Raw genomic sequence first — 25860 nt, forward strand, 5'->3', positions numbered from 1 at the left:
AATACAGCTGTCCTCAATTTACAAGAGTTCGAAGTTACAGCAGCACTGAAAAAAGTGACTTACAACCATTTTTCACATGTACAACTTTTGCAGATCTCCATGGTCAGGTGACTCATATTTATGACGGTTGCAGTATCCCGATATCATATGATTACCTTTTTCAAACTTCTGATGAACAAAGTGAATGGGGAAGTCTGATTCACATAACAACCTTGTTACTAAATTAACAAATGCAATGATTCACTTAACAACCATGGCAGGAAAGGTCGTAAAATGGAGCAAAACTCACTTAGCAAATGTCTTACTTAGCAACAGAAATTTTGGGCTCAATTGTGGTCATAACTCGAAGACTACCTGTAATTAGTTTATTTAATAAATGTGATGTCTTTTTATAGCCTAAGTGTGAATATACTGACATTATATGAATGCCATTGCCATCTCCCAACCCTGCACCAGCTTCTCTATTGCTAGACTCAAACATCTTTCAATAATTCAAGATCATCTTCAGAGTTCTGATCAGAGGGTCTCTAGCATATTTCTGGACCTGATTTATAATCGTGGCTATATAATGCCTTCTACAATGATTCTGTAGAAAAAAACAGACTTCCATTTTTATTATTATTATTACCATATTTTTCAGAGTATAAGACACACCCTTTTCTCTCAAAAAAGAGGCTGAAAATCTGGGTGCATCTTATACACTGAATACAGCATTTTTTTGCCTCCAGGAAAAAAATGCCCCCCTCCCCAAAAATGCCGTACATAGACTTTAGGAGGTTTCCAGAGTGCTCCTGGGGGCTTGGGGTGGCAGAAATGAGCGAAAAATGAACCATTTTTGCTCAATTTTTTGCCACACACCCCAGCCTCCAGGAGCATTCTATAAGCCTTCTAAAAGCCATGCATGCCATTTTTTTTAAAAAAAGACACGTTTTTGCCAAAAACAGGCCATTTTTTGCTCATTTGGGGGGGGCACCCCCCAGGAGCACTCTACAAGCCTCCTAAAAGCTATGCATGGGTTTTTTGTGGGGGGGGGAAATGGGCTCATTTTCACAAAAAACGGGCCATTTTGGGGAGTTCTGCATAGTGCAAAACCTTTTTTTAAAAGAAATTGCCTCTTCAAAATCTTGGTCCCTCTTATATTCTGGTATGTCTTATACTCCAAAAAATATGGTATTTATACTTTTGGTGTAAAAAGCAACATCTTTCCTAATGCATCCATTCCTTCCTTATGGTACGGAATGTTCATATCTCCCAGATTCTTTCCATTCCTCCAGACTTCTATTCACTATATCTGTGCTTTTGCTTATTCATAACCAAACATTCTAATTCCCTTGCTTGCCTTGGAGACTTTAGCCTGCCAAAGAAATATACTTCATGTCCTTTTTCAATTGCCAGTAATGCAAACCTTTTCCTGGCCTTGTCATCATCTTTCTATCCTCTGATTTCTATGGCCATCCATTAACCCATTTCCAACATTGGCCATCCATTAACCCATTTCCAACATATATCATTTATAATGGACCCTAAAGCCTGAAATGTCTATGGTACCCTTTTCATAACACTGTGTTGCCCATCACTAGTCTGCTTCCCCAGGGATCAGTTACAGATACAGATTAACAGAGTTGGAAGGGACCTTATAGGTCATCTAGTCCAACCCCACCCAGCAGACTGTACATACACATTTTTGACATATGGCAGTGCAGTCTCTTCTTGAAAGCTTCCAGTGATGAAGCTCCCACTACTTGAATTGAATTTGAATTGAATTAAATTTATTAGGTTTCTATGCCGCCCAATCCCGAAGGATTCCGGGCGTTTTACAGAATAAAAAGAAATTAAAAGAACTTAAAAACAATAGGACACACAAAGTTAAAAAAAGAACGCAACAAGCACCAATCAGAAGGCCTGCTGGAAAAGCCAGGTTTTAATGGCTTTGCGAAAGGCCATGAGAGTGGGGATGGCCTGGATCTCTGGGGCAGCTCATTCCATATGGCCGGAGCGGCAACAAAGAAGGCTCTACTCCTAAGTGCCGCCAGCCGGCATTGTCCTGCTGAAGGCACCCAGGGACGGCCTATCCTGTGTGATCTTATTGGTCTAAGGGAGGTATGTGGCAGGAGACGGTCTCGTAGGTATCCAGGTCCTAGGCCATGTAGGGCTTTAAAGGTAATAACCAGCACCTTGATTCGTGTTCAGAGACCAATGGGCAGCCAGTGCCGCTCGCAGAGGATAGGTGTGACGTGGGTCACACTCAGTATCGCTTGCGCGACTGCATTCTGGACTAGTTGCAGTCTCCGAACACTTTTCAGGGGCAGCCCCAAGTAGAGCATGTTACAGTAATCCAGTCTTGAGATGACGAGGGCATGAGTGACTGTCTGAAGTGCCTCCCGGTCCAAATAGGGTCGCAACTGGTGCACCAGGCGAACCTGGGCAAAGGCCCCCCTGGTCACAGCCGACATATGGTGTTCCAAGGTCAGCTGTGGATCCAGGAGGACCCCCAAATTGCGAACCCTCTCTGAGGGTTTTCTCCCCCCAGGATTAAGGACGGACTAGATGGACTGTCCTTAGGGGGCAACATCCATAGCCATTCGGTCTTGTCAGGATTGAGTGCGAGTTTGTTCACTCCCATCCAGACCCTAACAGCTTCCTGGCACTGGCACATCACTTCCACTGCTTCACTGAGTTGGCATGGGGCGGACAGATACAGCTGAGTATCGTCCGCATACTGGTGGTATTTAATCCCGTGCCGGAGGATGATCTCACCCAGTGGCTTCATGTAGATGTTAAATAGGAGGGGGACCGACCCCTGCGGCACCCTAGAATTGAGGGACCTAGGAGTCAACCTCTGTCCTCCGACCAACACCGACTGCGACCTGTCGGAGAGGTAAGAGGAGAACCACCGCAAAATGGTGCCTCCCACTCCCACTTCTTCCAGCCGTTGCAGAAGGATACCATGGTCGATGGTATCAAAGGCCGCTGAGAGGTCAAGGAGCACAAGGACAGAGGAATGGCCTCTGTCCCTGGCCCGCCAAAGCTCATTGGTCAGTGCGACCAAAGCGGTTTCGGTGGAGTAACCAGGCCTGAAACCAGACTGAAAAGGGTCTAGATAATCTGCTTCATCCAAGGTCCGTCGGAGTTGGAGGGCCACCAACTTCTCAACCACCTTCCCTAAAAAAGGGAGGTTGGAGACTGGATGATAATTTTTAAAAACAGCTGGGTCCAGAGAAGGCTTCTTGAGAAGGGGTCTCACCACCGCCTCCTTAAGAGGACGTGGAAAGGATCTCTCCATCAAGCAGGCATTCATAATTCTCTGGAGCCAGCCTCCTGTCACCTCCCTGCTGGTTGAGACCAGCCAGGAGGGACACGTATCCAGTAAACAGGTGGAGGCATTCATCGCTCCCATGGCCTTGTCCACTTCATCAGGGGTGACAAGTGGGAACTCATTCCAGAAAGTCTGAGCAAGACCCTCCCTCGGCAACTCGGCTGGTTCTGTCCAAATGGAGTCCAGGTCTGTCCGAATCTGAGCGATTTTGTCCGACAGAAACTGAGCAAACTCCTCAGCTTGACCCTGCAAGGCATCACCCATTTCCCCCCCATTCAGGAGGGAACGGGTTATCCTAAACAGGGCGGCCGGGTGCGATTCTGCAGACGCAATAAGAGCGGAAAAATGCACACATTTTGCCACCCATATCGCCACGAGATAAGTCCTAATAAAGGCTCTTAGCAGTGTTCGGTTGGATTCGGAGTTACTAGCCCTCCAGCGTCGCTCTAGGTGTCTCTTTTGGCACTTCATCTCCTGGAGTTCCTCAGAAAACCAAGGAGCTCTCCTGGATCCACTGCTGCGGAGAGGCCGCATAGGCGCAATCCGATCCAGGGCCCCAGTCGCCGCTGTGTTCCAGGCGGCGACCAGGGACTCTGCCGGATTGTGGGCAAGAGAGTCAGGTATCTCCCCAAGCTCCTTCTGAAATCCCAACGGGTCCATCAGGTGTCTGGGGCGGAACCATCTAATCGGTTCCACCTCCTTGCTGTGGGGGAGTAGCTTCCAAAAATCAAGCCTCAACAGGTAGTGATCCGACCATGACAAGGGCGAGATGTCTATTGCCCTTAACTCGAGACCACGTCTCCACTGCCCCGAGAGAAACACTAGGTCAAGCGTGTGTCCCGCTCTATGAGCCGGACCCTGGATTACTTGGGTCAAGTCCATGGCTGTCATGAAAGCTATGAATTCCTGGGCCCCATCAGAGCATTTGCCTAAGGATGGTAGATTAAAGTTCCCCAGTACTAACAGTCTGGGGAACTCAATCGCCAGCCCAGCTACTCACTCCAGGAGTGCAGGCAGGGCTGTTGTGACGCAGGTAGGAGGTAGGTACATCAACAACACGCCCACTTGAACCCCTAGGTCCAACTTCAAGAAAAGGGACTCACACCCAACAATCTCCGGAGCAGGGCTCCTGCGAGGTACTAAAGATTTCCGGATAATAATTGCCACTCCCCTACCCCTTTCTCTGGTGTCGTGGTTGATGGAGCACCTGAAACCCTTCTGGGCACATTTCAGAGTGGGGGACTCCTCCCTCATGGCCCAACCAGGTCTCAGTAATACATGCCAGGTCTGCCCCCTTGTCAAGTATTAAGTCCCGGATGAGGGGAGCTTTCTGGATCACAGACCTGGCATTTAGCAACAGCAACCTGAGACCAGGGCCCTGGCTTCTCCTGCCATCAGGCCCTAGAGTTGAGCTTACAGGGCCGGAACGAGGGATCGCTGTGACGTAGCGAGCCCTCCTTCCCTGGTAATGGCTAGCCCTGTAGCTCCCGTTGTACCTGCCTCTCCCTAACATGACCGGAATGCTCCGGCCCGCCCCCATCCCAGAGGGTCCCTCCCCCCTCCCACCGGCCCATGCTCTAGCCGAGAGGTCACATCTATCACTCATTCTAGGATGAGGGGTAGGCCTGGGCCCCCCTACCACTTCTGCTTGAGCACTCAGTGGGGGAGGCACCAGGTCGTGCCCTCAATCCTCTTAGATGCACTCCCAGTCACTCTCACATACATACCCCACAATCCATTTAAAACATATAAAAATACAATAGTATAGTAATAAAATAATTAAAATTAGGTGGGTTCATTCATCCAACAATCACACCATACACTCCCCATACAAAAAATTGCGTAGACCTTGATAGGGGTACCACTCAAGTGGGATAGTGCCAAAAAAAAATCGCGGTCGGAAAAACCAATGATAGTAGAAAGAAAGGGAGGGAGAGTTCCACAGCCCCTCTCCCTCTTGTAAGTCCGGAGATGGAGAGGAAGGGGGGGGGGCAAAAGGTCCAAAGGTCCAGAGTCTGAAAATGGCTGGAGTTGTTGTAGGGGGGGGGTGGATGCCTGTTGGAATCAATGGTCAGATTGCAGTCTCGTCCCCCCACCTCACGATGAGGGCCAACCCGCCCTGGGGTGCGGTCATAAAAAGTCTTCTTAAGGAGCAGCAGATGGCGGATAATGAGTAGAAAGAGAGGGGGGAAGGGGGAGGCCTGGAGAGGCTGTTGCAACAGCAACAGCACAGGCCAGCCGCCCAATCCTGGCAGACATGATTAACAGTTAATCCACTCACCACTCCTCCTCAGGGCCCCAATACAGTTCAATAGGCTCAGATCAAAAGCTCACGTCTTTCTAAACACGCCACTCAAGCGCCATCGCCCCCACCGCTACCATTCACAGAAGATTCACAGAAGGATTCAATCTCGCATTCAATGCCTAACGCAGATGGAACTTCAAACTGGCATTCGCTTCGGCGTCCCCCTCCAGTATCAAGGTCGGGAGCCGCACACCGCCCCAGTGCCGCCGCCGCCAACCTCAGAACGACACCATCATCATCGCAAGCAAGCATGGAGGTGGAAAAGTTTCAGGAGCGTTCGTCGTCCAGGGCCGCCTACGCGACCCCCTACTGCTCAAACGCTCCCCGGGCCTGCCTGATGGATAGGATAGTCTTACACAGGGGACTCCTCCTTTCAGAGTCTAGGAGCTCGCCGTCCCAGTGCCCCAGTGCCGTCCCAGCACTGTCACTGCCTCCGCCGTCAATTTGAAATGCCAATCTCAAAGCGCTGCCATTCTCGTCGCAAGCCAGCATGGGGGTGGAAGAGTTTCAGAAGCGTTTAAAGCACCTAGGGGCCGCTAAAGTGACCCCCTTCTCAGCCCAAATGCTCCCTCGGCCTGCCTGATGGATAGCCTCAACGGGGGACTTCTCCCTACTAAAGTCTAGGAGCTCCGTCCCTCACAATTCTGTATTTCTCTCTTCACGAGGCTTGGGCATTCCACTCAAGCAACGATCTTCCATTCCTTGCACAAGTGAGGGTCTTCTGAAGGAAAGCTGTTCCATTGGTTGATTGTTCTCACTGTCAGAAAATTTCTCCTTATTTTCAGGTTGAATCTCTCCTTGTTCAGTTTCCATTCATTATTTCCTGCCTGAACTTCAGGTGCTTTGGAAAATAGTTGAAGGTTGCTCTGGCACCTTCCTGAGGTTGCTGTTATCAGCAGTCTAGTGCCATTTTAAATGGAACCCACCTCTCTTTCACAGTTTCACTCTTGTTCCCAGAAGGTTATCAAAGTCTAAAACTTAAATCGAATCTTATCAAGTCTATCCCCCCTCTGATACTTGGCTTTATACACCAATCAGCATACATTAACAAGACATTGACAAGTTTACTGATCACTTGGTACTTTGGAGAGCAAAAGCCCTGTTGGTTGGTTGAGTTGTGCTGGCTGCTCAGAAAAATAAAAGCAGTTGTGTCTCTAAAGTCTTAAGACTCCCAATGGAGTAGTCCAGCTGTTTAGGTGAATCTTTTAAACTTAGATTCTAGATTCTCAAAATGCAGACAATTTCACATCTTTTCACTGAAAGACATCTGAACATATTCATAGAATAAACTTTTCCACTTTGTTTATCACCTTTTGCCTAGGCTGTTTTTCGGTTCTGCATCACACTCACCTTGCTTTTTGCTACTTGAGTAGATTTCACCCAAACAAAATAAACAATACAGTATATGAATTTAATCTTGAAGTACTGTAGATTTGCTTCTGGCTCATTAACCCTGAAAGGTCATAGTTATAACTATAATCATATCCAATCTCGATTAAGAGCATTTTAATTGATTACTTGACATTCTTTTGAGACATGGCATGGCCTTAGCCTGTGAGGTAATTTGCTATTAATAGTCAGATACTGTAGATAGGAATGTAACTGAGAAAATGGATACTCTACTATAGTTTTTATTATTTCCATATTGCAGATATGGAATCATCCACATTATGACATGCTAATTTATATAGGGATTCTAGGGAGTCATATTTAACTGTTATCTAGTCAGTTTTGACTCAGTTGCAGCCTACCGTTCACGTTTTCTTTGGTGGATTTTTCACAAATGTGTCAAAACTCAGTTATTTGATATCCAGTGAGTTGTGGGTACAATTATTGTTCTTTATTCCATGAATTGCAATGCAAGCTAGAAGAATGTCCTTTGATTTTCTACCTCAGACACAGACTCCGCTAACTGTGTGTGCATTTGTGTTGTTCTTTTTTAATTCTCCCTCAGCAGGAAATGGTAACACAGCCCTGCCACCAAATATTTATTTATTTAGGCAGTTTAGATGGCTACCCGTATCGGTAGTGACTCTGAGAAGCTAATGGCTGTTCAGAACAAAAACAGCAACAAAATAAAATGCATAAACAGCAGCCAAGGTAAAAACCAATTAAAATGGCCATCTTATGATCTCAGGTTACCTTAAACAAGGCCTTGTGAAGGACTGTATCCCCATCAATCAGAAACCCAATGTTTTGGAGGCAGTCCTGTGAGAACATAGGACTAATAACATAACAAGATTTGGAAACTAGCTTGAAATTTTGATTAAAAACAAGGTCTGAATAGTTGAACTATAGTTAATGAAGGGAAAAAGAAAAACATAATTTGCCTGAGTTTCTGATTATAATGGTCAGAGATGGACTCATAGGATGAAAGATGAGGAGTTTCTACCATGTTTTCCCAGAAATTCTTTGAGCTGTACTTATTTTGGCCTTGGCACAATGGCTTTGTAGTATTTTTGTTGCCACAGCCTACCTCAGTAGGAAATAATTCCCCCTTCTTAACATCAAATGGTAGAACATAAACAAATCCACAGCCTCATCTGACAAATGAAGGAATACAGGAATTATGAAAATAAATTAAAATCTATTATGTTCCCTCCCGTAACTGAAGTGTAACCTTGAGTGTACTGGAGAAAACCACCCCATATCCTGTAAGAGCCAAAACAATGTAACAAGCTTTATTTGTAAATTTTTATTTAAAAAATAGGGAAAAAATCTACAACTTTCCCCTCCACTTTAAACAGCCTCTTGTTAGAACAATGACTATTGGAGAAATCACTCCTATAGCACTGTTGAAATTACAAGCTGTGTATTAAAATAATCTCCCAAAAAATAGTTCATAGAAGAAATACGACTCTTACAATTTCTTGAGTTGCTCCAGTTTGGATGCACTCAAGTGCTAAAGAGATTCCAAATTCGTAAAGAGAGAATGCGAATTGCTGAGACGTCCAGAGAAGCTGGAGTTATAGCCAATAAGCAAGAATGTTAAAATCTCAAGGATATTAAAGCATTTAACTAGTGACACTCATTGAAATAAAATGAGTTTTATTTTTTTATTTATTTCTCATTAACGTTCTGAGAGAGAATTCTAGCTGAGCTTTGGTACCTAACCCTAACCCATGGTTCTTGATATGGTTGAAGTGACCAAAGATAATAAATGTGGGGTAGAAGAGTTTCCCATTCCACCACAGAAGGGCTTTTCTTCTACCCATGTTTAAGGAATGAACAGTCTTATACAGTATTTGCATGTAGCAAATGATTTAGGAGAACAGAATATAGAACTTCTGATCACGTATAGTAGAGTCTTTATTGCCATTGTACAAAATAAATACAATGAAATTGGTTAATTCAAGGCAACGAAGCATCAAGTATCTGAACTAGATCAGATTATCGGTCCTTCTGATGGTATATATACAGTATCCTGGGCTAAATATCCTACTTTTTGAAGTGACACTTTTTACTTTAGCATATTTTATTTTGTCAGATGGCTTGGAGAAAGATCTTGAAATAATTTACATTATTATTCTGATTTTTAAAATGAGAGTTTTAAGTTCAGCTTCATGAACATTGTCAAAAGATCAGAATGCTGCATTTCAACTGGTTGTACCATTTCATTTGCATTGCCTCTTTCTTCTGCATGAAAAAGAATTATAATTATGATTGCTACTGAAATGGGCATTTTCTTAGAAATGACCAAGTGCTGTCTTTTAGAGGAAGCTACTGGCAAGTTTACCAATAGCTTAAATAAATAAATAAATATTGGTGTATTTCTTTATTGCAATATTAAATAGGCTGAATGCCATCTGCTCCAACAATTTGTCAGTGACAACTATAGGGAAAGGAGCCGGCTATTTGGAGAGAGTGGACAGATTTCTCTCCATCTGTGCTTGTATTACAAGATGTCGTTTATATTTTAGATCTGCATAGTTGTGAGTCAAGATGTCATATCAAGGTCAAAAGGTAGAGATGCCTGTCAACATGCTTTGTCTTGGAATAACATGACAAGTGCAATTTGGTGCTTCAGGCATGGCTTAGAGCTGCTCTGTTGAGCCTTGAAACCAAGCTCTCCGTATTATCATTTCAAAGGCAAACACTAACTTTAAATGCTGCAAATTATCAAGCAGAATGCTTAATCTATTACAAATTACTCTGTGTAATGTGAAATCTAGTCTTGGACTGCTCAAATGCCAAAGCCTTTAAAGTTGAAAGGGTTTCCTTGAAGCCCAATCCTGTGCTCACCAGATATGTTGAGCTGTTAACTCTTGGTATTCTCAAGATATTTCCATTCACCAATCGTTCTGTGGCAATCGCCTTCAGTTTTGCTGACCTTGAAATGCTGAGAATAGGCAGGAATCACTGTAGGCCAGGTGGTACCTACTTTCCTGCTAGCAACAAAAGAATGTAAAAAAAATCATGCAGTCCATGTACCATCTTTATAGCTTGTGCCAGCCCTGAAGAAACAAAAATAACCCTAACTCTTGCTGCCACTCCACACAGACAGGAAATAAAATAAATTGCTAGTGCATCCTCACTTCTCTATTTTTATTTCATTTTATTGATATGATAATGTGTTTATTTAGGCAGAAATCTGGGTGGTTAATGGGAAGGAAACTTTTCTGGGTTTAAAATTGCTAATCCCCCTGCCTTAAAAAGTCTCTTGTAAAATTGACAATCAGGTGCTAAGCACAGGGTACTGAGGCTTTTGGTTGAGGAGATTGTGATGGATGGAGAGAGCTGAAAAAAGGAGAGAGGCAAGAATTCCCACCACAGGGTCAACAGACTTAGCAGAATTATAACAAAAATACTGGTTTTACTCCAGTTCTATTCTGCTTAGATGTCTTCTCCTTCCAGGAATCTAATGGCCATCAATCTCCACTGTGTTTCTTTTGACTTATGGTTGATTATGGGATAAAAATAGGTACTCTGATCTCTCCATGTCCCCAACTCCCAGGTCCTGGCCCACTACCGGGCCTTGAGCCGTTCTGAACCAGGCTGTGGAAATGGTGGGTGAGCGTGTGCACACACATCCCCTCTTGCATGAGTAGCAGGATAACATGTGCATATGCACTCCATTTGTACAAGTAATGGGTGTGCATGCCATTTATACAAATGGAGCTGCATGTATGCGTGCACTTTTCCACTATTTGTGTGGAACCATCCCCTCCCCCCCTACCAGGCCTCATAGACAGAAAGGTTTGGGAACTTGGTTCTATGCCATTGACCAAGTCAGTTAGTAACTCTACTTTTAGATGTTACTTTTCTAGATGTTGTTGTGAGTCATCTACACAAGTTGGCCTAGATAACTTGGTTTTTTTTTTTTTTTGCTTGTTCTTCTAAGCTCTAGGTTGGTCTTCATAGAGATTTGTTAGCATCCATAATAGCAGAGTAATTATGAAAGGTTCTTGGGAGCACAATGATTATATGGATTTATACACACACACACACACACACTGCTTCAGTATTTACCCTCCACTGACAAGGCAATTTCATGAATACAGATCAGTTCTGAATGGGTGCAAAGTCCACATGTTGATCTGCCTCAACCAGCATGGCCAAATCATAGTCACAGTGTTCTGAATTTCCAATCTTATTATCTCTTTTCTGTAGCTTTTTAAACCAAACATGCTGCACAATGGCTATATAGTCATGTACTCACTCATTCTAGCATTCTTCCTCTCTTGATCTTGAACAGCGCCTATCAGATTGTTGTTGAAGAGCTACATCCTCATCGGACCAAACGAGAAACCGGCGCAATGGATTGCTACCAGATTCCTGTCACATATCAAAATGCCCTGAACAATGGCTCGCCCTATTATTTTGCTGCAGAATTGCCTCCTGGCAATCTTCCAGAAGCAGCAGCTTTCACAGTTGGTGACAATAGAACTTACCAAGGCTTCTGGAACCCACCTTTGGTACCTCGGAAAGGGTATAATATCTATTTTCAAGCCATGAGCAGTGTTGAAAAGGTAAGTGCATACAGGTTTTCCTTGTTTGTTTGTTTGATTGTTCATTGGTTCATCCAAGCATTCATTCATTCAATTTTGATCAATCACAACTACAGTCTGACTCTAAATCATTTGTTTTTCCAATACTGTAAGACTAAGACCATGATCAAGAGAGAGATCTCAACAACAGCATGGGAATTTTGACTCTTTTTCTTGTTTCTTACCTGCCATATGTGGTAAACAACTTGACATTAAAAGTTATTGTTGAATAACAAGAATATTTGTTATAGGTTAAAAAATGTATGCTACTTTCCTTGAAAATGGAGTACTAACAACAATGTAAGAAAAGTTTCAGTATGGCCAAAGATCTATAAAACATTTAAATAAAAAAATAAAAAATATCCAATTTGAACATTTGGTTTCATATTTTGATATAGTCCGAGATATTCTAGTGCCTGAAAGAATATCATGTGTGTATGTCTCTCTCTCCAAGGAAGGAGGGGAACAATTTAAATGGACAATCTCTTTTACCTTAGTAGTATCTTAAAACTGTCAGAAGAAGCAGGATATCTCATTCTGTATAATTATAATTATAATTTCAATTAGTGTGATTTTTTTATTCTCAGGTCTTAGTCCTTAATCTGTTTTTTTTCCTAAAACAAAAAAAGTTTCTGTAATCCACAAATTCCACATACAACATTTTTAATGGAAAATACTCTGTCCCAAATATTTAGAGTAGTGGTTTCAGTAAAATTAGTTTAGCCATATTATCATTTTCCATTTTCAAAACAAATAATTCCCTTCATCTCTCTTTCATAGTTCAAAATATTAAATTGGTTTTGGAAAAAGAAAACCTAGGTTGCTTGGCAGGCTCGTACAAAATGACCAAGTTTTCATAGCCTTCATACCATACTTCAAATAAAAAGAGTATATTTTTAAAAGCCATTTATTTGAAATATGATCTAGGTGTACTCCTTGTTTGTACAAAAACTCAACGTACAAGTTGAAAATTACTTGACTGCTGTGCAGGTGTTGAAGGTATGACCAGAGGTTCCTACTGCAATTTCCTCACTGTTTGAAATTTTGGTGCCACAGAGTAGTGCTTCTATTTCAGTATGTATATTAATAGAGAACAAAGCAACAGGAAGTTCAGTACTGTTGGCAGTTGTAGGTGTGAAAAGCAACATGACATGATAACCCTCATGCTGATGCCATTGAATCATTTTCTCTTATAAACCCAAATATGAGACAAACACCATTTGGGATAGTAGCTGAGATATTTAGGACTGCAATTTCCAAATTAAGTATGGCCTTGTATAAAACCTTGGTTGCCTTCTTATGATGTCCCAGTAGCAGATGGTTGGGAAAAGATGAGGGGGGAACAAGGGAGGATTTGCTGTTAAATTGGTAGACTTTGAAATAATTAATCTGCTTTAGAAAGACGGATTTTCCTACCCTGCCATTTGCATTTTGGCTGCAATTAATAATATAGATGTTTCAGCTTCAGTGATTTTACCATCAAACCCCTAGAATGAATTCTTGCCTAATGTTGTAATTATAAAAATTAGCTGAATATTGTGGCAAGATGGGAAAATGGCATCATTTTTAAAACCATCCTACAATGGGCTGGGTGAAGCTGGAGGATTTTCCTGAAGCTAGTATGTGCTTAAATTAATGACCATAAAATTTGTGATGTATTCTCACATAGAGAGAAAGCGACAAGATCAAATTAACTAGTAAGTTCAATTGAGAAGAAGATCAGCAGATGAAAAACAGAAGACAATATAAAATTTTGGAGACCATATTGATGTCGATATAGAAGTATACATGTGTGTGGAAAGATGCCTAATAATATAAAGGCTGGGTTCATATTCATGCTAACCAATGAACTGTGTAGCCATGGTTCTTCGAATAAAATACAGTTGGTAGGGTTCCCATAGCATGCTAAGCCAAAATAAGGAAACCATGGTTTGGTTTAATAGAATTGTGAAACTGGTTTCCACATATGGTACGATTTACTCCCAGTCTTCAATTGAGGTGGCAGGAATTAACCTTTGAATCCTCTGGATACAAAACATTTTCTTTATCTCTGAACTTTAGTGGAAAAAAATATTTTACAAATTCCTTTCTAGATAGTATGCGGCCCTTCATTTTTTAATTTTAAACTTGGTTTAGAGATTTGTAAGTAGGGATGGAAGTATGAATATAAGGAACTTTCTTCCACATTTGATGGGAATGTAAAATTGGATATTTAGTTTTATATATTACACTGAATTAATTGTGTCATAAGTATCTATCTTCCTATTTATGTGGCCTACATTTTGCTAGATCAACAGGATGATATTCAAATCATATCTTTGTATTTTAACAGCTAAGGCGAGCCAGCTTGATATAGTAGATAACACATAAGGTTAGATATCAGAAGACTGTGAATTCTAGTCTCACTTTAGATACAATGTCAGTTGAGTGACCTTGGGCCAGTCCCTTCTCAGTCCTAAGAAGGAGAAAATGGAAGCCCACTTGTGAAAATCTTGCCAAGATAACTGGAGGAACTTTTCCCACCAGTCACCTGACTCAAAGGAACAGAAACCAAAAACCAACTAAGACTTGGGTTAAAAGTTGGCCTTGCTAGTTTCCTACCCATCATCCATTCTTTAGCAGTTAAGATGAGAGTGGGATTGTCTTGCTGCAGAGATTATATATTGTGTTAGAATCAATATATATAGAGAGAGAGATTAGATAGATGCGCTTTGCTTACCTAAAATCCATTCTCTGAATATGCAAGCAAACTTGGATGATCCAGTAATACTTGGAAAAAATATAAATACAGATTAGTGAAATCTAATTTTGCCTTTGCATTTAGTTTAACATCTATTACTCACATCTTCCTCATCCTATAATTTGTACACAAGAGAATGTATTAAACTACTGTTTTGAATTTGCCATGATGATATACTGGTGATACTAATACATTTGGACTAAATGTATTTATTTATTTTTTTGAACAGGAGACCAAAACTCAGTGTGTTCGAATTGCTACTAAAGGTAAGAGATTTTACCCCGCATGAATAAAAGGGCATAGATATTTTGATTTATTTATTTTTGCTGAGAGTTTACATACTAAGTCCTGTAAAATGTTTGGACTCTGCTTGATGTTGTACCATGCAGACAGGGGTAATCTTCCCAGGAGATGAGTTATACTTTAATGCTGGCTCAGTAGAAAGTTTTGCTTGTAGGTGAAAATACAACAGCAGCATTACTCAAAAGACAGGAGACTGCTCTTGTGCCAACCACAACTGGCAGTAGTCATTCCAAAGAACAAGTTGCTCAGTGCCTAGATTATTAAGTTTTATTATGAAGAAGCTTAATTCTAGCAAAGTATTTTGCTTTTGAACAGGAAACCTATTATAAAGGATAGATTAAAAGAGGACGTTTCTGGTTCTTTTTTGATGTCAACCGAGGGAGCTTTGTCTCTTTTATGAAAAGAGTTCACAGAAGGGTTGTATGTATGTAGATATACTTCTTTGACCTGTTTTATTTACTTATTTTTAAAAAAGAATTTATCACTAGAACTAGTATGCATCATCGATAGGTGCATTCTAGTTCTAGTGATAAGCCAAAGAACTGGAAAAGATAAAAACAATTACTAAAGTTAAAAAAAAATACCAATTTGTAAAGTTACTGAACACTAATTGTGCTACAACTCTGGAATGAATTATTGCCTAATGTAATTATACAATATTGTAATTTTCATTTTTCTCTCAGTGTTAGTTATGTTCTTAAAAACCTAAGGGTGGTGTTGGGAATGATAATGTATCACTTCTTAAATCTAGAAAATGAAAAACTAAATATCGTGGAAATTTATAATAAATGCACCGAAATCCTCTTACCTTCACTACCGGTTTGGAACCAGGAGCGCACATGTACACGGTGCTTCTGTGTATGTGCAGAGCATCTGTGATGACATCTGGGCAGGTGGGCGGAGCCTCCCACCACTGCCGCTACCAGTTCACCCGAACTGGGGTGAACCAGTAGAATACCACCTCTGGTTTGAATGTGTGAAGCACTTCTTTTCAGAGTGTTACATTTTTTTCAGGCCTGCTGGGCTGAACCTACTCCCAGTTTTTTTCTCTGTGTGTGTGTTTATGCCTGGTTGTTGTAACTATATCTACTCATTTACACAATAAGATAATTAAACTCACCCATGTTTTGTTCCAATGCAAGTGTCTTATACATCTCTTATTTTGGATTGCATTAAACATATTAGGATTTTGTGGCATGCTTTAGGTTAATCTACAACAGGAAGGCCAGTTGGAGCAGTGCTTCTACATTATTTACTTACCACAGGATAGCTTAGGATGCAAATGCAGCTCTAATGCCATTAAATCAAATTAAATTCAAACAGACTAATGAACGATTTGATTATGTGACGTGCCATAATTGTGTGGGTGGTAAGGAACCACATAGATAGACACTCTCTAGGATAATCTGTTGCCAACTTGGCCTTTGTGATTTTTCTAATGCTGTACTCATAATTACTGCTATAATTGAGTCCATCCAATTTATTTCCTTTTGCTTTTTCCACGTTGCACATTAGGTCTTCATATCATGTGTCTAAAATATGACAATTTGAGCTTGATCATTTGTGCCTGGAGTGAGAAATCTGGATTGCTTTCTGCAATATCTATTTGTTTGCTTTCTTGGCTATTCATCATATTTGCAACCTTCTCCAACATCAACATTTAAAAGCATCAATAGTTTTTCCATCCTGCTTCTCAATACTCTACTTTCAGTTCCATATTCTGAAACTATTGACAGAATAATTATATTTCTATTATTATAGTAAATATTATAATTATAATTGTTGTAGATACAGGTCCTTTTCCAAGGCTTTTGTGGCTACTGTGGCATATAACTGGATTGCTGATTCCTTTATTATTTGTGGTTGATCCTAAAAAGCAGAAGCTATCTACAACTATCTTCATTGTTGATTCTAAGGAGGGTTGCTGCATATGTCGACATTAGTTATGTCTTATTTATATTTAATTTCCCATTTTTTTCAGTATTCTCATTACCATAATTTGTATATCATTACCATTTTCAATTATCATGTAGTGTCTTCAGCCCTAGTGATGACACCATTATCAATTAGGGGTTAAAGATAAAGGTTCCCCTCGCATATATGTACTAGTCGTTCCCAACTTTATGGGCAGCTCATCTCTGTTTCTAAGCCGAACAGCCAGTGTTGTCCAAAGACATCTCCATGGTCATGTGGCCTGCATGACTAAACCCCATAGGTGCATGGAGCACTGTTACCTTCCCACCAAATGTGGTTCCTATTTTTTCTACTTGCATTTTTACATGCTTTCAAACTGCTCGGTTGGCAGAAGCTGGGACAAGTAACAGGAGCTCATTCCATTTCGCGCCACTAGGGATTCAAACCGCCGAACTGCTGACCTTTTTGATCAAAAAGCTCAGCGTCTTAGCCACTGCATCCTTTATCCAATTTAAAAACCATAGTCATCTACTTCCAAGCCAAATTATTCTCCCAATAGTTTTACTTATTTTACTTTATTTATTTGATTTCTATAGCCACTCATCTCAAACAAATGATTCCGGGTGGCATTCATTATCATAAAAGCATCAAATGAAATAATCCAGAGGGCAAAATCTCTGGCAGAACAGCCACTCTCCTTGTTCCCATCAGCTGACATTTATTGGGTCTAGCCTGTATATCCAGCATATTGAACAAATAAGGAAAGAATATACAGTCTTTTCTCACTCTTCTGCTGATATTGAGTCAGTCTGTTCTGCTACATTTCACTTGGATTGTGGCTTCCTCTGTGCATGTAGGCTTTGCATAAGGACAATAAAATTCTATAACATACCTGTATTTTTCCTTAAGGACATTCCACAATTTGAAATAGTTGATACAATTGAGGCCCTTTGTATAATTGATAAAGCACTTACAGGTTTCTTTTAGTGTTTTCAATTTTCTGTTATTCAGTGTGCATCAGCAATAGGATCTCTGGTTCCTTGGCCTTTTCAGGTGACCCTGATAAACATATGCAGAAGCTGTTGCCCAGGCAACAGGAGCTGATACATTATTAATTTTTTATTAAGTTTGAACAGCCAGATAACATTTGGAAGTGACTCAAACAGACCCCCTCCCTAATTTACTTTTTTAATTATAAGAAAGAGGAGGAGGTAACAGCTTAATAAGACTTGTAAGATTCTGTTATTATAGCCAGTAAAAAAAGAGAAGACATGGTGTACATTGGTATAAGACAGTGATGGCGAACCTTTTTGTAAAGGCGTCCCAAAATTGTGTGCGCACATGCTATCACATAGGTGTGAGTGCCCACTCCCATAACCCAATGTGTCCTGCCCACCTGCGCATGCACACATGACCCCCACCCCACGTGGGGAGAGGTTTTTGCCTTCCTCAGGCTCCGGAGGCTTTCCTGAGGGCTGGGGGGAGGGGGAAGTGAAAAATGGACCAACGAGCCAACCCGAAGTTTGGGAACAAACTTCCGGTTGGCCCGTTGGGCCTGTTTTTTGCCCTCCCCAGGCTCCGGAGGCTTTCTTGAAGCCTGGGGACAGCAAAAATGGCCTCCCCAGCCCAGCCCTCTGGAGGGCCGAAAATCAGCTGGCCAGCATGCACATGTGCATCAGACCAGACAGCGCATGTGCCAGCAAATATAGCTCCATGTACCACCTGTGGCACACATGCCATAGGTTCGCCATCACTGGTATAAGATGCTATAATTCAGACAGTACAGGTTGTTGTTGGATAGATTGATGTAAGTAACAATTATCCTACAGATCCACCAAACTTTTCCTTCATAATCAAAGCTCTGGTTCCTGAATTAGTTGATGCTGCAGTATATTGAACTTCACTAAGGCATGCATTTTTTCCCCTAATAGTGGTGATATAGGAACAAGTAGCTACTGTTGATTCTTTGCTACTTTTGATTATTCAAGGTCCCTTTGTGTGAATATGTGACAGTAAATTTTAAATTGCTTAATACCTTTAGAGGCTTCCAGCATTACCCAGAATGGAAAATACAAAATCAAATTATTGTGATAAGCACATCACATAATCCCAAGCAATAAAATGCAAGGACCTAAAATCCCTTTGCAAACTACTTGGCAACTATCCCTAACTCTGCAAGGATCTTTTCCCCTTCTCTAATTTAACAAGACTTTCCATCACCCAAACTTTATCACCTATAGAACCAATTTTAGGTCTGCTGGGTATTTGAGTAGAATTAAATTCCCTCCAACACACACACACACACACACACACACACACACACACACACACAGAGAGAGAGAGAGAGAGAGAGAGAGAGCACACACACACACTTCATTTTTTAAATTGTTTCCTTTCTACTTGTCTTAATGAGAGAGAATTAACTATGTCTGTACCAGGATTAGCAAAGGTTTTTTTTTGCTTCTAGGTGAAGAGGATGAAAACAAAATATTATAATGGATCTTCCTTATCAAAAATATCTTTCAAAATCCAGGGTTTTTTTAAGGCTTCTAATGCTAGAGAGCTGTAGAGATTTCTGCATGAGCAATTATTTTTGTGTCTCTGAAGACTTGATAAGTATTTTAAGATAAAATGAAGTAATAAAGCATTGGGAAGTGTATGACTCAAACATTCAGCTTTGCTTTGACTGAATGAAACAACAGGCATTGATTTTATTAACATCTAAAATAAGTTAAGATTTTTCCATTTTAGTAGTTAGTTAAAATCACAATTAACATTGGATGTAATATGTAAAGAAAGCCACCAAAAGTATCACAAAGTCTAGATATCTGTTAGATGAAAGAAAGCTTCTTTTAGCTTTCCCAGATAAACAGAACAAACCCACCACACATAACTTTGCACAAAGGAAGAGTAAACTGCTATGACTAACAATTCCAAATCTGGCCATGGCCTGCAAAATCTTGGATGAAGCCTTCAAAATTTCTCCAGGATTGTTATTTTCAGGAAGGGACACTAAGACAAATAGCAGTGAGAAAAAAATGAATTATTTAATGTGTCACTGACAAGCTGGAAAAAAGTCACATTTGTGAAGCAAGCTAGTATCCATCTGGAAGTTCTTAAATAACTCTGGTGAAAAAAAAAGTAGTTCTTTTCACAAAAATGCTAACAATGAGAGAGCAAGTAGATTGAAAACAGACATTATAATGCCTCATGTGCAGCTGTTGTGGGGCGGGAAGCAAATATTAAATATCACCAGACAATTTGGGTTATCCTTTCAAAGATATTTTTCACCTAAATAGAGAAAAGGAATGATCGTGGACTGGCAAAAAAATCAACAGGAGCAGGAGTGACTTCCAACTTCCCTAGAAAGCTTGAAGTTACTATCAGAAATCTCCCTTTCCCTTCCCTTCCCTTCCCTTAAAGAATAACAGAATAAGAGCTGAAAGAGACCTTGAAGGTCTTCTAGTCCAACCTCTTGTTCATGCAGGAAACCCTATACCATTTCTGACAAATTGTTGTCCCATCTTTTTTTAAAAACTTCTAATGTTGGAGCATTTACAACTCCTGAAGGCACGTCATTCCACTGGTTAATTGTTCTCACTGTTAAGAAATTTCTTCTTAGTCCAAGGATGCTTCTCTCCTGCCACAAAGAAGAGGGAGTCAAACTATTCTCCAAGGCACCTGAGGGTAGAACAAGAAGCAATGAGTGGAAACTAATCAAGGAGAGAAACAACTTAGAACTGAAGAGAAATTTCCTGACAGTTAGAACAATTAATCAGTGGAACAGCTTACCTCCAGAAGTTGTGAATGCCCCAACACTGGAAGTCTTTAAGATGATGTTGGATAGGAATTTGTCTGAAATGGTATAGGGTTTCCTGCCTAGGCAGGCGGTTGGACTAGAAGACCTCCATGGTCCCTTCCAACTCTGCTATTGTATTGTATTGTATTGTATTAGAGTTTCCATTCATTGCTTCTTATCCTGCCTTCAGGTGTTTTAGCTGTGGCAACCCTGACATATTGGAACAATGCCCTTCCCTTCCCAATAGGCAATTAAGAGGGGGAACAAGGAATTGTGGAACTGGCTGAAAATTATAATGGGACTTTGAAAATGAAGATCAGGTGATGGATCAGGGAAGACATGCAGGGGTTGTCATGGATCAGAAAGTGTATCAGGTTGCACAAGAAGTGCCATTTACATCTGGTAAGGTACATGGAGGGGTAATGCAGATCAGGGAGAGAGTGTGGAAGTGGGCAAGAGTGTGGAAGTGGAGAAGACATGTCAAGGAGGCATGAGTTGGGGAAGGTTCAGGGTGGCAGCACAGGTCAAGAGAGCATGGACTGGTAAGGATACACATAGTTCATTCCTCCCTATTCCTCCCATCCTTCTGTTTGCAGCAGGCACATAAATGGCTGCTGCTAGGTTGGGGAGGGAATAGGGACTGACTGGGAAACTCACAGAATGTTGAAAATGAAGATCACTGGGCTACAGCAGCAGCAATAGCACTGAAGCAACCATAACTTCCCCAAATTTAATTCCCTCAGGAGTCGTAGGTCCCAGATTTTAGACAAAGTCTGCGAGCTAGCCCATTTGAGGTACCTTGGTTCACAAAGAGTTGCCTTTTATGCAACATTTTGCCCAACTAAAGGTCATGAATGGACAGATGGATTAAAGTAAAACTGTCAATATACACCTCATATGAACATATCTGGGATACTTTGGGAAAACCCAAACAGAAAAAAAGGAAACTAAAATTATCAGGACTTAAACAATATCTACACGAGGAGAGATTAGCTTGCAATCATATGGTATTTCATATCCACCAATTAACTAAATAGCCAGATAAATCTCAATAAAAATATATTCATAGCAATTGGAAAAGGATATTGCAGAATTCTGATGAAGAATTCTATTAGAAATGTGTTCATGATGTACACAATTCCCAACTTCTCTTCAGTGTGGTTAAACATCTTTGAAGACTAGTGCCTATTTTCCCATAGGATATAAAATATTAAAGCATACTTTTATGTATGTTGTGACATGCCTTCTAGTAGATTTCCCAACAGTAATACATTCTTTGTGGATTTGTTTTTATTCAAACAGAATCTCCTTGAAACCAGATTTGTTTTTCAGCTTCATAGTGGGAATTGTTTGCCAAAAATAAATAAGTAACAAATCTGTTTCCAGTATGTTATCTATTATATTTAACCAGTTAAATACCAGAGCAATCCTGAATTCCATTCATAGTTCCTTTACAAACAATTACACAACAGAACTAGAGTGACTGACATGTTAGCTGAATGTAGGTATGCCTGGCTCTATAGAAGAGTCAACCTTTTACTGACTTCATTAATGTGACTTTTTCACCATGATCTCATAATTCACACATGGGGATCTGTGGAGAGCCCTATTTCAAAACTTCTATAGTTTCTAGGTTTCTTTGATGAGAGCCCACTTCCAACATGCACCATATAACTAGGGATGGCTCCCACAAAACTTCTTCAGCTTGTTTTCATCTGCTATGGTGGCAACTCATTCATCCTTGAGCTGATTGTCTACAATATTTTTCTCAGCTGCCTGAAAGGTTTGGGATTTAAGACACTGGTTTGTGGTGTTTTTACTCCTAAGTGCACAGTTTCATTGGGAGGGTTGTAGCAAAGAAGAGAACAGACTTCCAAATGCTCTATGGTGAAATGCCCGAGGCTTGGAGCTTTTTCCATCCTATTTAACATCTACTTGAAGGATATCTGCCAGTTGAAGGTGAGGTGTCATCAATATGCTTATGATCCCCAGTTGTGCATCTAGTACCAAGCCTCAATGGGACATGCCATAGAAACCCATTCACATGCCTGGAAACTCCCAGTACCTAGACTGAGAAAAACAGGTTCAGACCCAATCTGGGTTAGATCTAACAGAAGGATTATATAGGATTTCACTCTTGATGGGATTGCGTTTTTTCAGAAACAGTACATTGAGAACTTGTGGCTCTTTTTCAACTCATGAATCCTGTTCAAAGAATAGGTGGAATCTATGGCCAAGAGAGTTGGTCCTCAGCTTTGGCTGCATCCTTACCTGGAACAGGATGCTTTGAGGATACTCACTTATGCTCTTGTCATCTTCTGATTAGATTACTGTAATTTGGTCAGAAACTTTAGATGGACTAAAATGCAACTCAGTGACTGGTCTTGATACCATTGTGTAGCATTACTGCTGCAGGAGTATTATACTGTTGCATATGTCCTGAGATGAAGAGGAAATGGAATCAGCAGCATCTAGAAACAATAATCTTGACATCAGTGATTCCAAACAATGACCTCCTCTCTGGTTAAGGAAAATGTCTCCAACCACTCACAGTCTCCCAGATTCAGGATCAGCTACCCTATTTTAAGCAGAGGCAAGAAATAAAGATTCAACAGCAGAAACAGCGCATAAAAGAGCCAGTGTTGAAGAGCATATTGCTGCAGCTTTATCCAAGGTGGAGACTCAGCATCACTGCTGGCCTCACTCCTTGGGAGAAGCTATTAAGAACATTTTTTCAAGCCACAGCTCTGTCATGCTTACCTGGATGTGCTTGGACTTAGAGCTCTGGATTCTATCTCACGGTGTTGTATGTCTCTTTCCTTGTATTCATTGCTTTTTATTAGGTTCCTGGTCTCAACCCATGCTAGCCTTGTTCACTACATTTACAGTTACCCTCTTAAGATAATGGTAAAAGGGACTCTCGTCCTCTAAAAGTCCTGTCTGAGTTTTGTTTATCATTGAACTTGGCTTTCAACTTGCTCTACTATTGGCTGGCAGCCAGCAGTGTCACACAGAAAAAGGAGCTGCTCTGGCTGCGGTTCAAGTCAAGATATTGTTTTTTCTCTTTAAAGCCATGTATGACTTGGGGCTGGGCAGCTAAGAGATTGCCTTTCCCTATTGAATGATAAAGAATTTATAAAACAAATGCAGGTAGAGACCTTACAGTACTTTGATTTGAATTCCGAAACATCAAATGCCCAAATGTTTGAATGGGAAGCATATATCCAAGATTCAAGTCATTGCTTATGCATCACACAAAAATAAGATTAAAAATAACAGGAAAAATAATTTACAAGATGAAATGTTTACTGAATGGACATAAATGCCCATCTACATTTTAAAAGTCTATTCAAAACTGTAAGTGCTTTTGTGTTGTATGGATTTGATATATTTTATTTTGTATCTGATAAATCAATCAGTGCTCAAGTTGAAGTCCAAGTATCTCCTTTGGATTCTTTCATTTCTTTTTTTGGATTCAATCATTTTCTTTTAGTTGTCTTCATTCTTACAATGAACAAATTGGTTGGTTGGCATTCTCTTTGACTTAAAATTCAGTAATCTTGTCAAATGATAGAGCACCTAGAAATCCAATTAGTACAAAATACTACTCCTTCACCAGTATTGTTCCAAGAGACATCACGTGACTCCTGGGTCAAGCCAAGTTCAATGCCATTGACCTTGCCACATTAAGAATCTTCGTAGAGTAAGATGATTTCTCTTTTTTTGTTGTTGTTCTGATTTGTTTTTCCTTTTCTCTCTCTCTCTCTCTCTCTTTTCTTTTCTTAAGTGGGTGACATGATTAGGAATTAGACAGAATAGAAAGAAAAAGTCTTTTAATAAAGGATGTCAGCTAGAATAGGATGTCAGCTAAAGCTAGAATAAGTGATAGAAATAAGAGGGGGGGAATTCGTGTATACATATTTATATAATAAAATAAAAGTAATAACAAGAGAAAACATGGAATAATTGAATAACGATAGATTGCAACATAATATAAATGTGTATTAGTAGTAAAAACATAAGTTGATTGAATGTAATAATTATGATTAACTTTTATCAATTTCACTGGTATTAAAATGTATGACACCCAGGTACCACACTCTTCACGCATTGATTCAATATATTTGTAAAAAATAAAAATGAATAAAAAACTTGGAAAAAAATAAAAAGAATCTTTGTAGAGTAAAGGAAAAAGAATATTATTCATTATTCCAAGTACTATTGCCTAACATTATTATAGTGGAGACATCACAATCAAGTTTTCACTGTCAACACCTTGCTGCATTCATGGAGAATAGAAAATTAGAAAGTCATGTCATAATCTTTGGACCTCTCATTCCATATCAAGCATGAATGTTGAAACACCATGGACTGATTGGTTTTTTTGTTTGTTTTCTATTTATTTCATTTATGTAGCCACTCACTCAGCATGCAACTTTGGCAGCTAATAACCACTAAAAAGCACCAACAAAATTATAGAACAGCAGCTAAACACATCATTCCCAAGGCAATTCATACATCCATAATGAATAAACACTTAAAACATCTAAAACTATCCTCCTGGTAAGTTTGCTGCACTGGATTGACATTGGAGGCTAGAACTAACATTTAAGACATTCTTTTCATTGGAACAAACTATTAAAGTCATAAGATGTAAGAACACAATGTGGGTTCAGAAGTCTTCTATAACACAAAATAAAGACTGCAGCTACCCAACTTTTATCTCTTTTAGTGTGTTCATGTGTTAACCAAAAGGAATTAGCTTTTCAAATGGAAGATATCATTTTATACTCAAGGAGGTTTTACTGTATGTCTTAACATAGCATAAGTTATCTGTGAATGCCAGCCTGAAGGCTCCAAGCAATACCTTTGATAATCCCCCCCCTCCATTTAAAAGCCACCTGGCTTATGTTCAAAGTAAGTGGTTACATAACAGTCATTGGATTCAATGTTGAAGTAATACTCATATTGAGTAATGTGTCTTGTTGCTTTTAAGAAGTGTTTTTACTATTCTTGACTTTCCAAAGACCTTCTAAAGGCCATGTTTCTTTTCCTTTTTTTTAACCAGTAGTTTTAGAAAGGAATTTACAAACCACCAAGTTTTGCTCTGAGCCACCCAATCAGTCCTTTCTCTGTGTAAGAATACTCACCCATGTGGGTGTGAAACACAGAGAATTATAATGAACTGGTTTCAGAATTCACCAATCATTGCAGTTCTCAAGTTCCCATCTCCTACCATGCTTGATGTCACCATTTTTTTAATCCACTTTGTCTTTCTTAGGAACTGAAGCTGCATTTGACATGTGCATGGTATAATAGGGCGGAGCACCAAACACGCCTGTATGTTCTGACAGGTCAGAACCTATAAGAGGGAGGTCTCCTCTTATACGTTTGCAGATGACCAGTTGAAGAATTGCTGTTATAGATTCTTCCTCCAGTTCAAATGCAAAAGGCATGCATTCATACAAATTCTCACACATGTATTTTGTAAAACAT

General features: G+C 40.2%; 1 protein-coding gene and 1 pseudogene across 7 annotated transcripts in view; one reads left to right on the top strand and one right to left on the bottom strand.

Annotated features, from left to right (window-relative positions):
* The window catches only part of PTPRK (protein tyrosine phosphatase receptor type K), a 432976-nt gene that overhangs the window by 333413 nt on the left and 73703 nt on the right, over window positions 1-25860 (top strand). For all 7 annotated transcript variants that reach the window (XM_087718519.1, XM_087718514.1, XM_087718515.1 and 4 more), the window contains exons 12-13: window positions 11317-11590; window positions 14578-14614. In XM_087718519.1, the coding sequence (XP_087574645.1) occupies window positions 11317-11590; window positions 14578-14614 (311 nt within the window). The remainder of the gene's footprint in view (window positions 1-11316; window positions 11591-14577; window positions 14615-25860) is intronic.
* Window positions 485-4544, bottom strand: LOC148045105 (uncharacterized; annotated as a pseudogene).

The sequence above is a fragment of the Thamnophis sirtalis genome, unplaced genomic scaffold, assembly GCF_051295495.1.
Source record: "Thamnophis sirtalis isolate CommonGarterSnake01/CBP01778 unplaced genomic scaffold, rThaSir2_p1.2 scaffold_6, whole genome shotgun sequence".
Taxonomy (NCBI): Eukaryota; Metazoa; Chordata; class Lepidosauria; order Squamata; family Natricidae; genus Thamnophis; species Thamnophis sirtalis.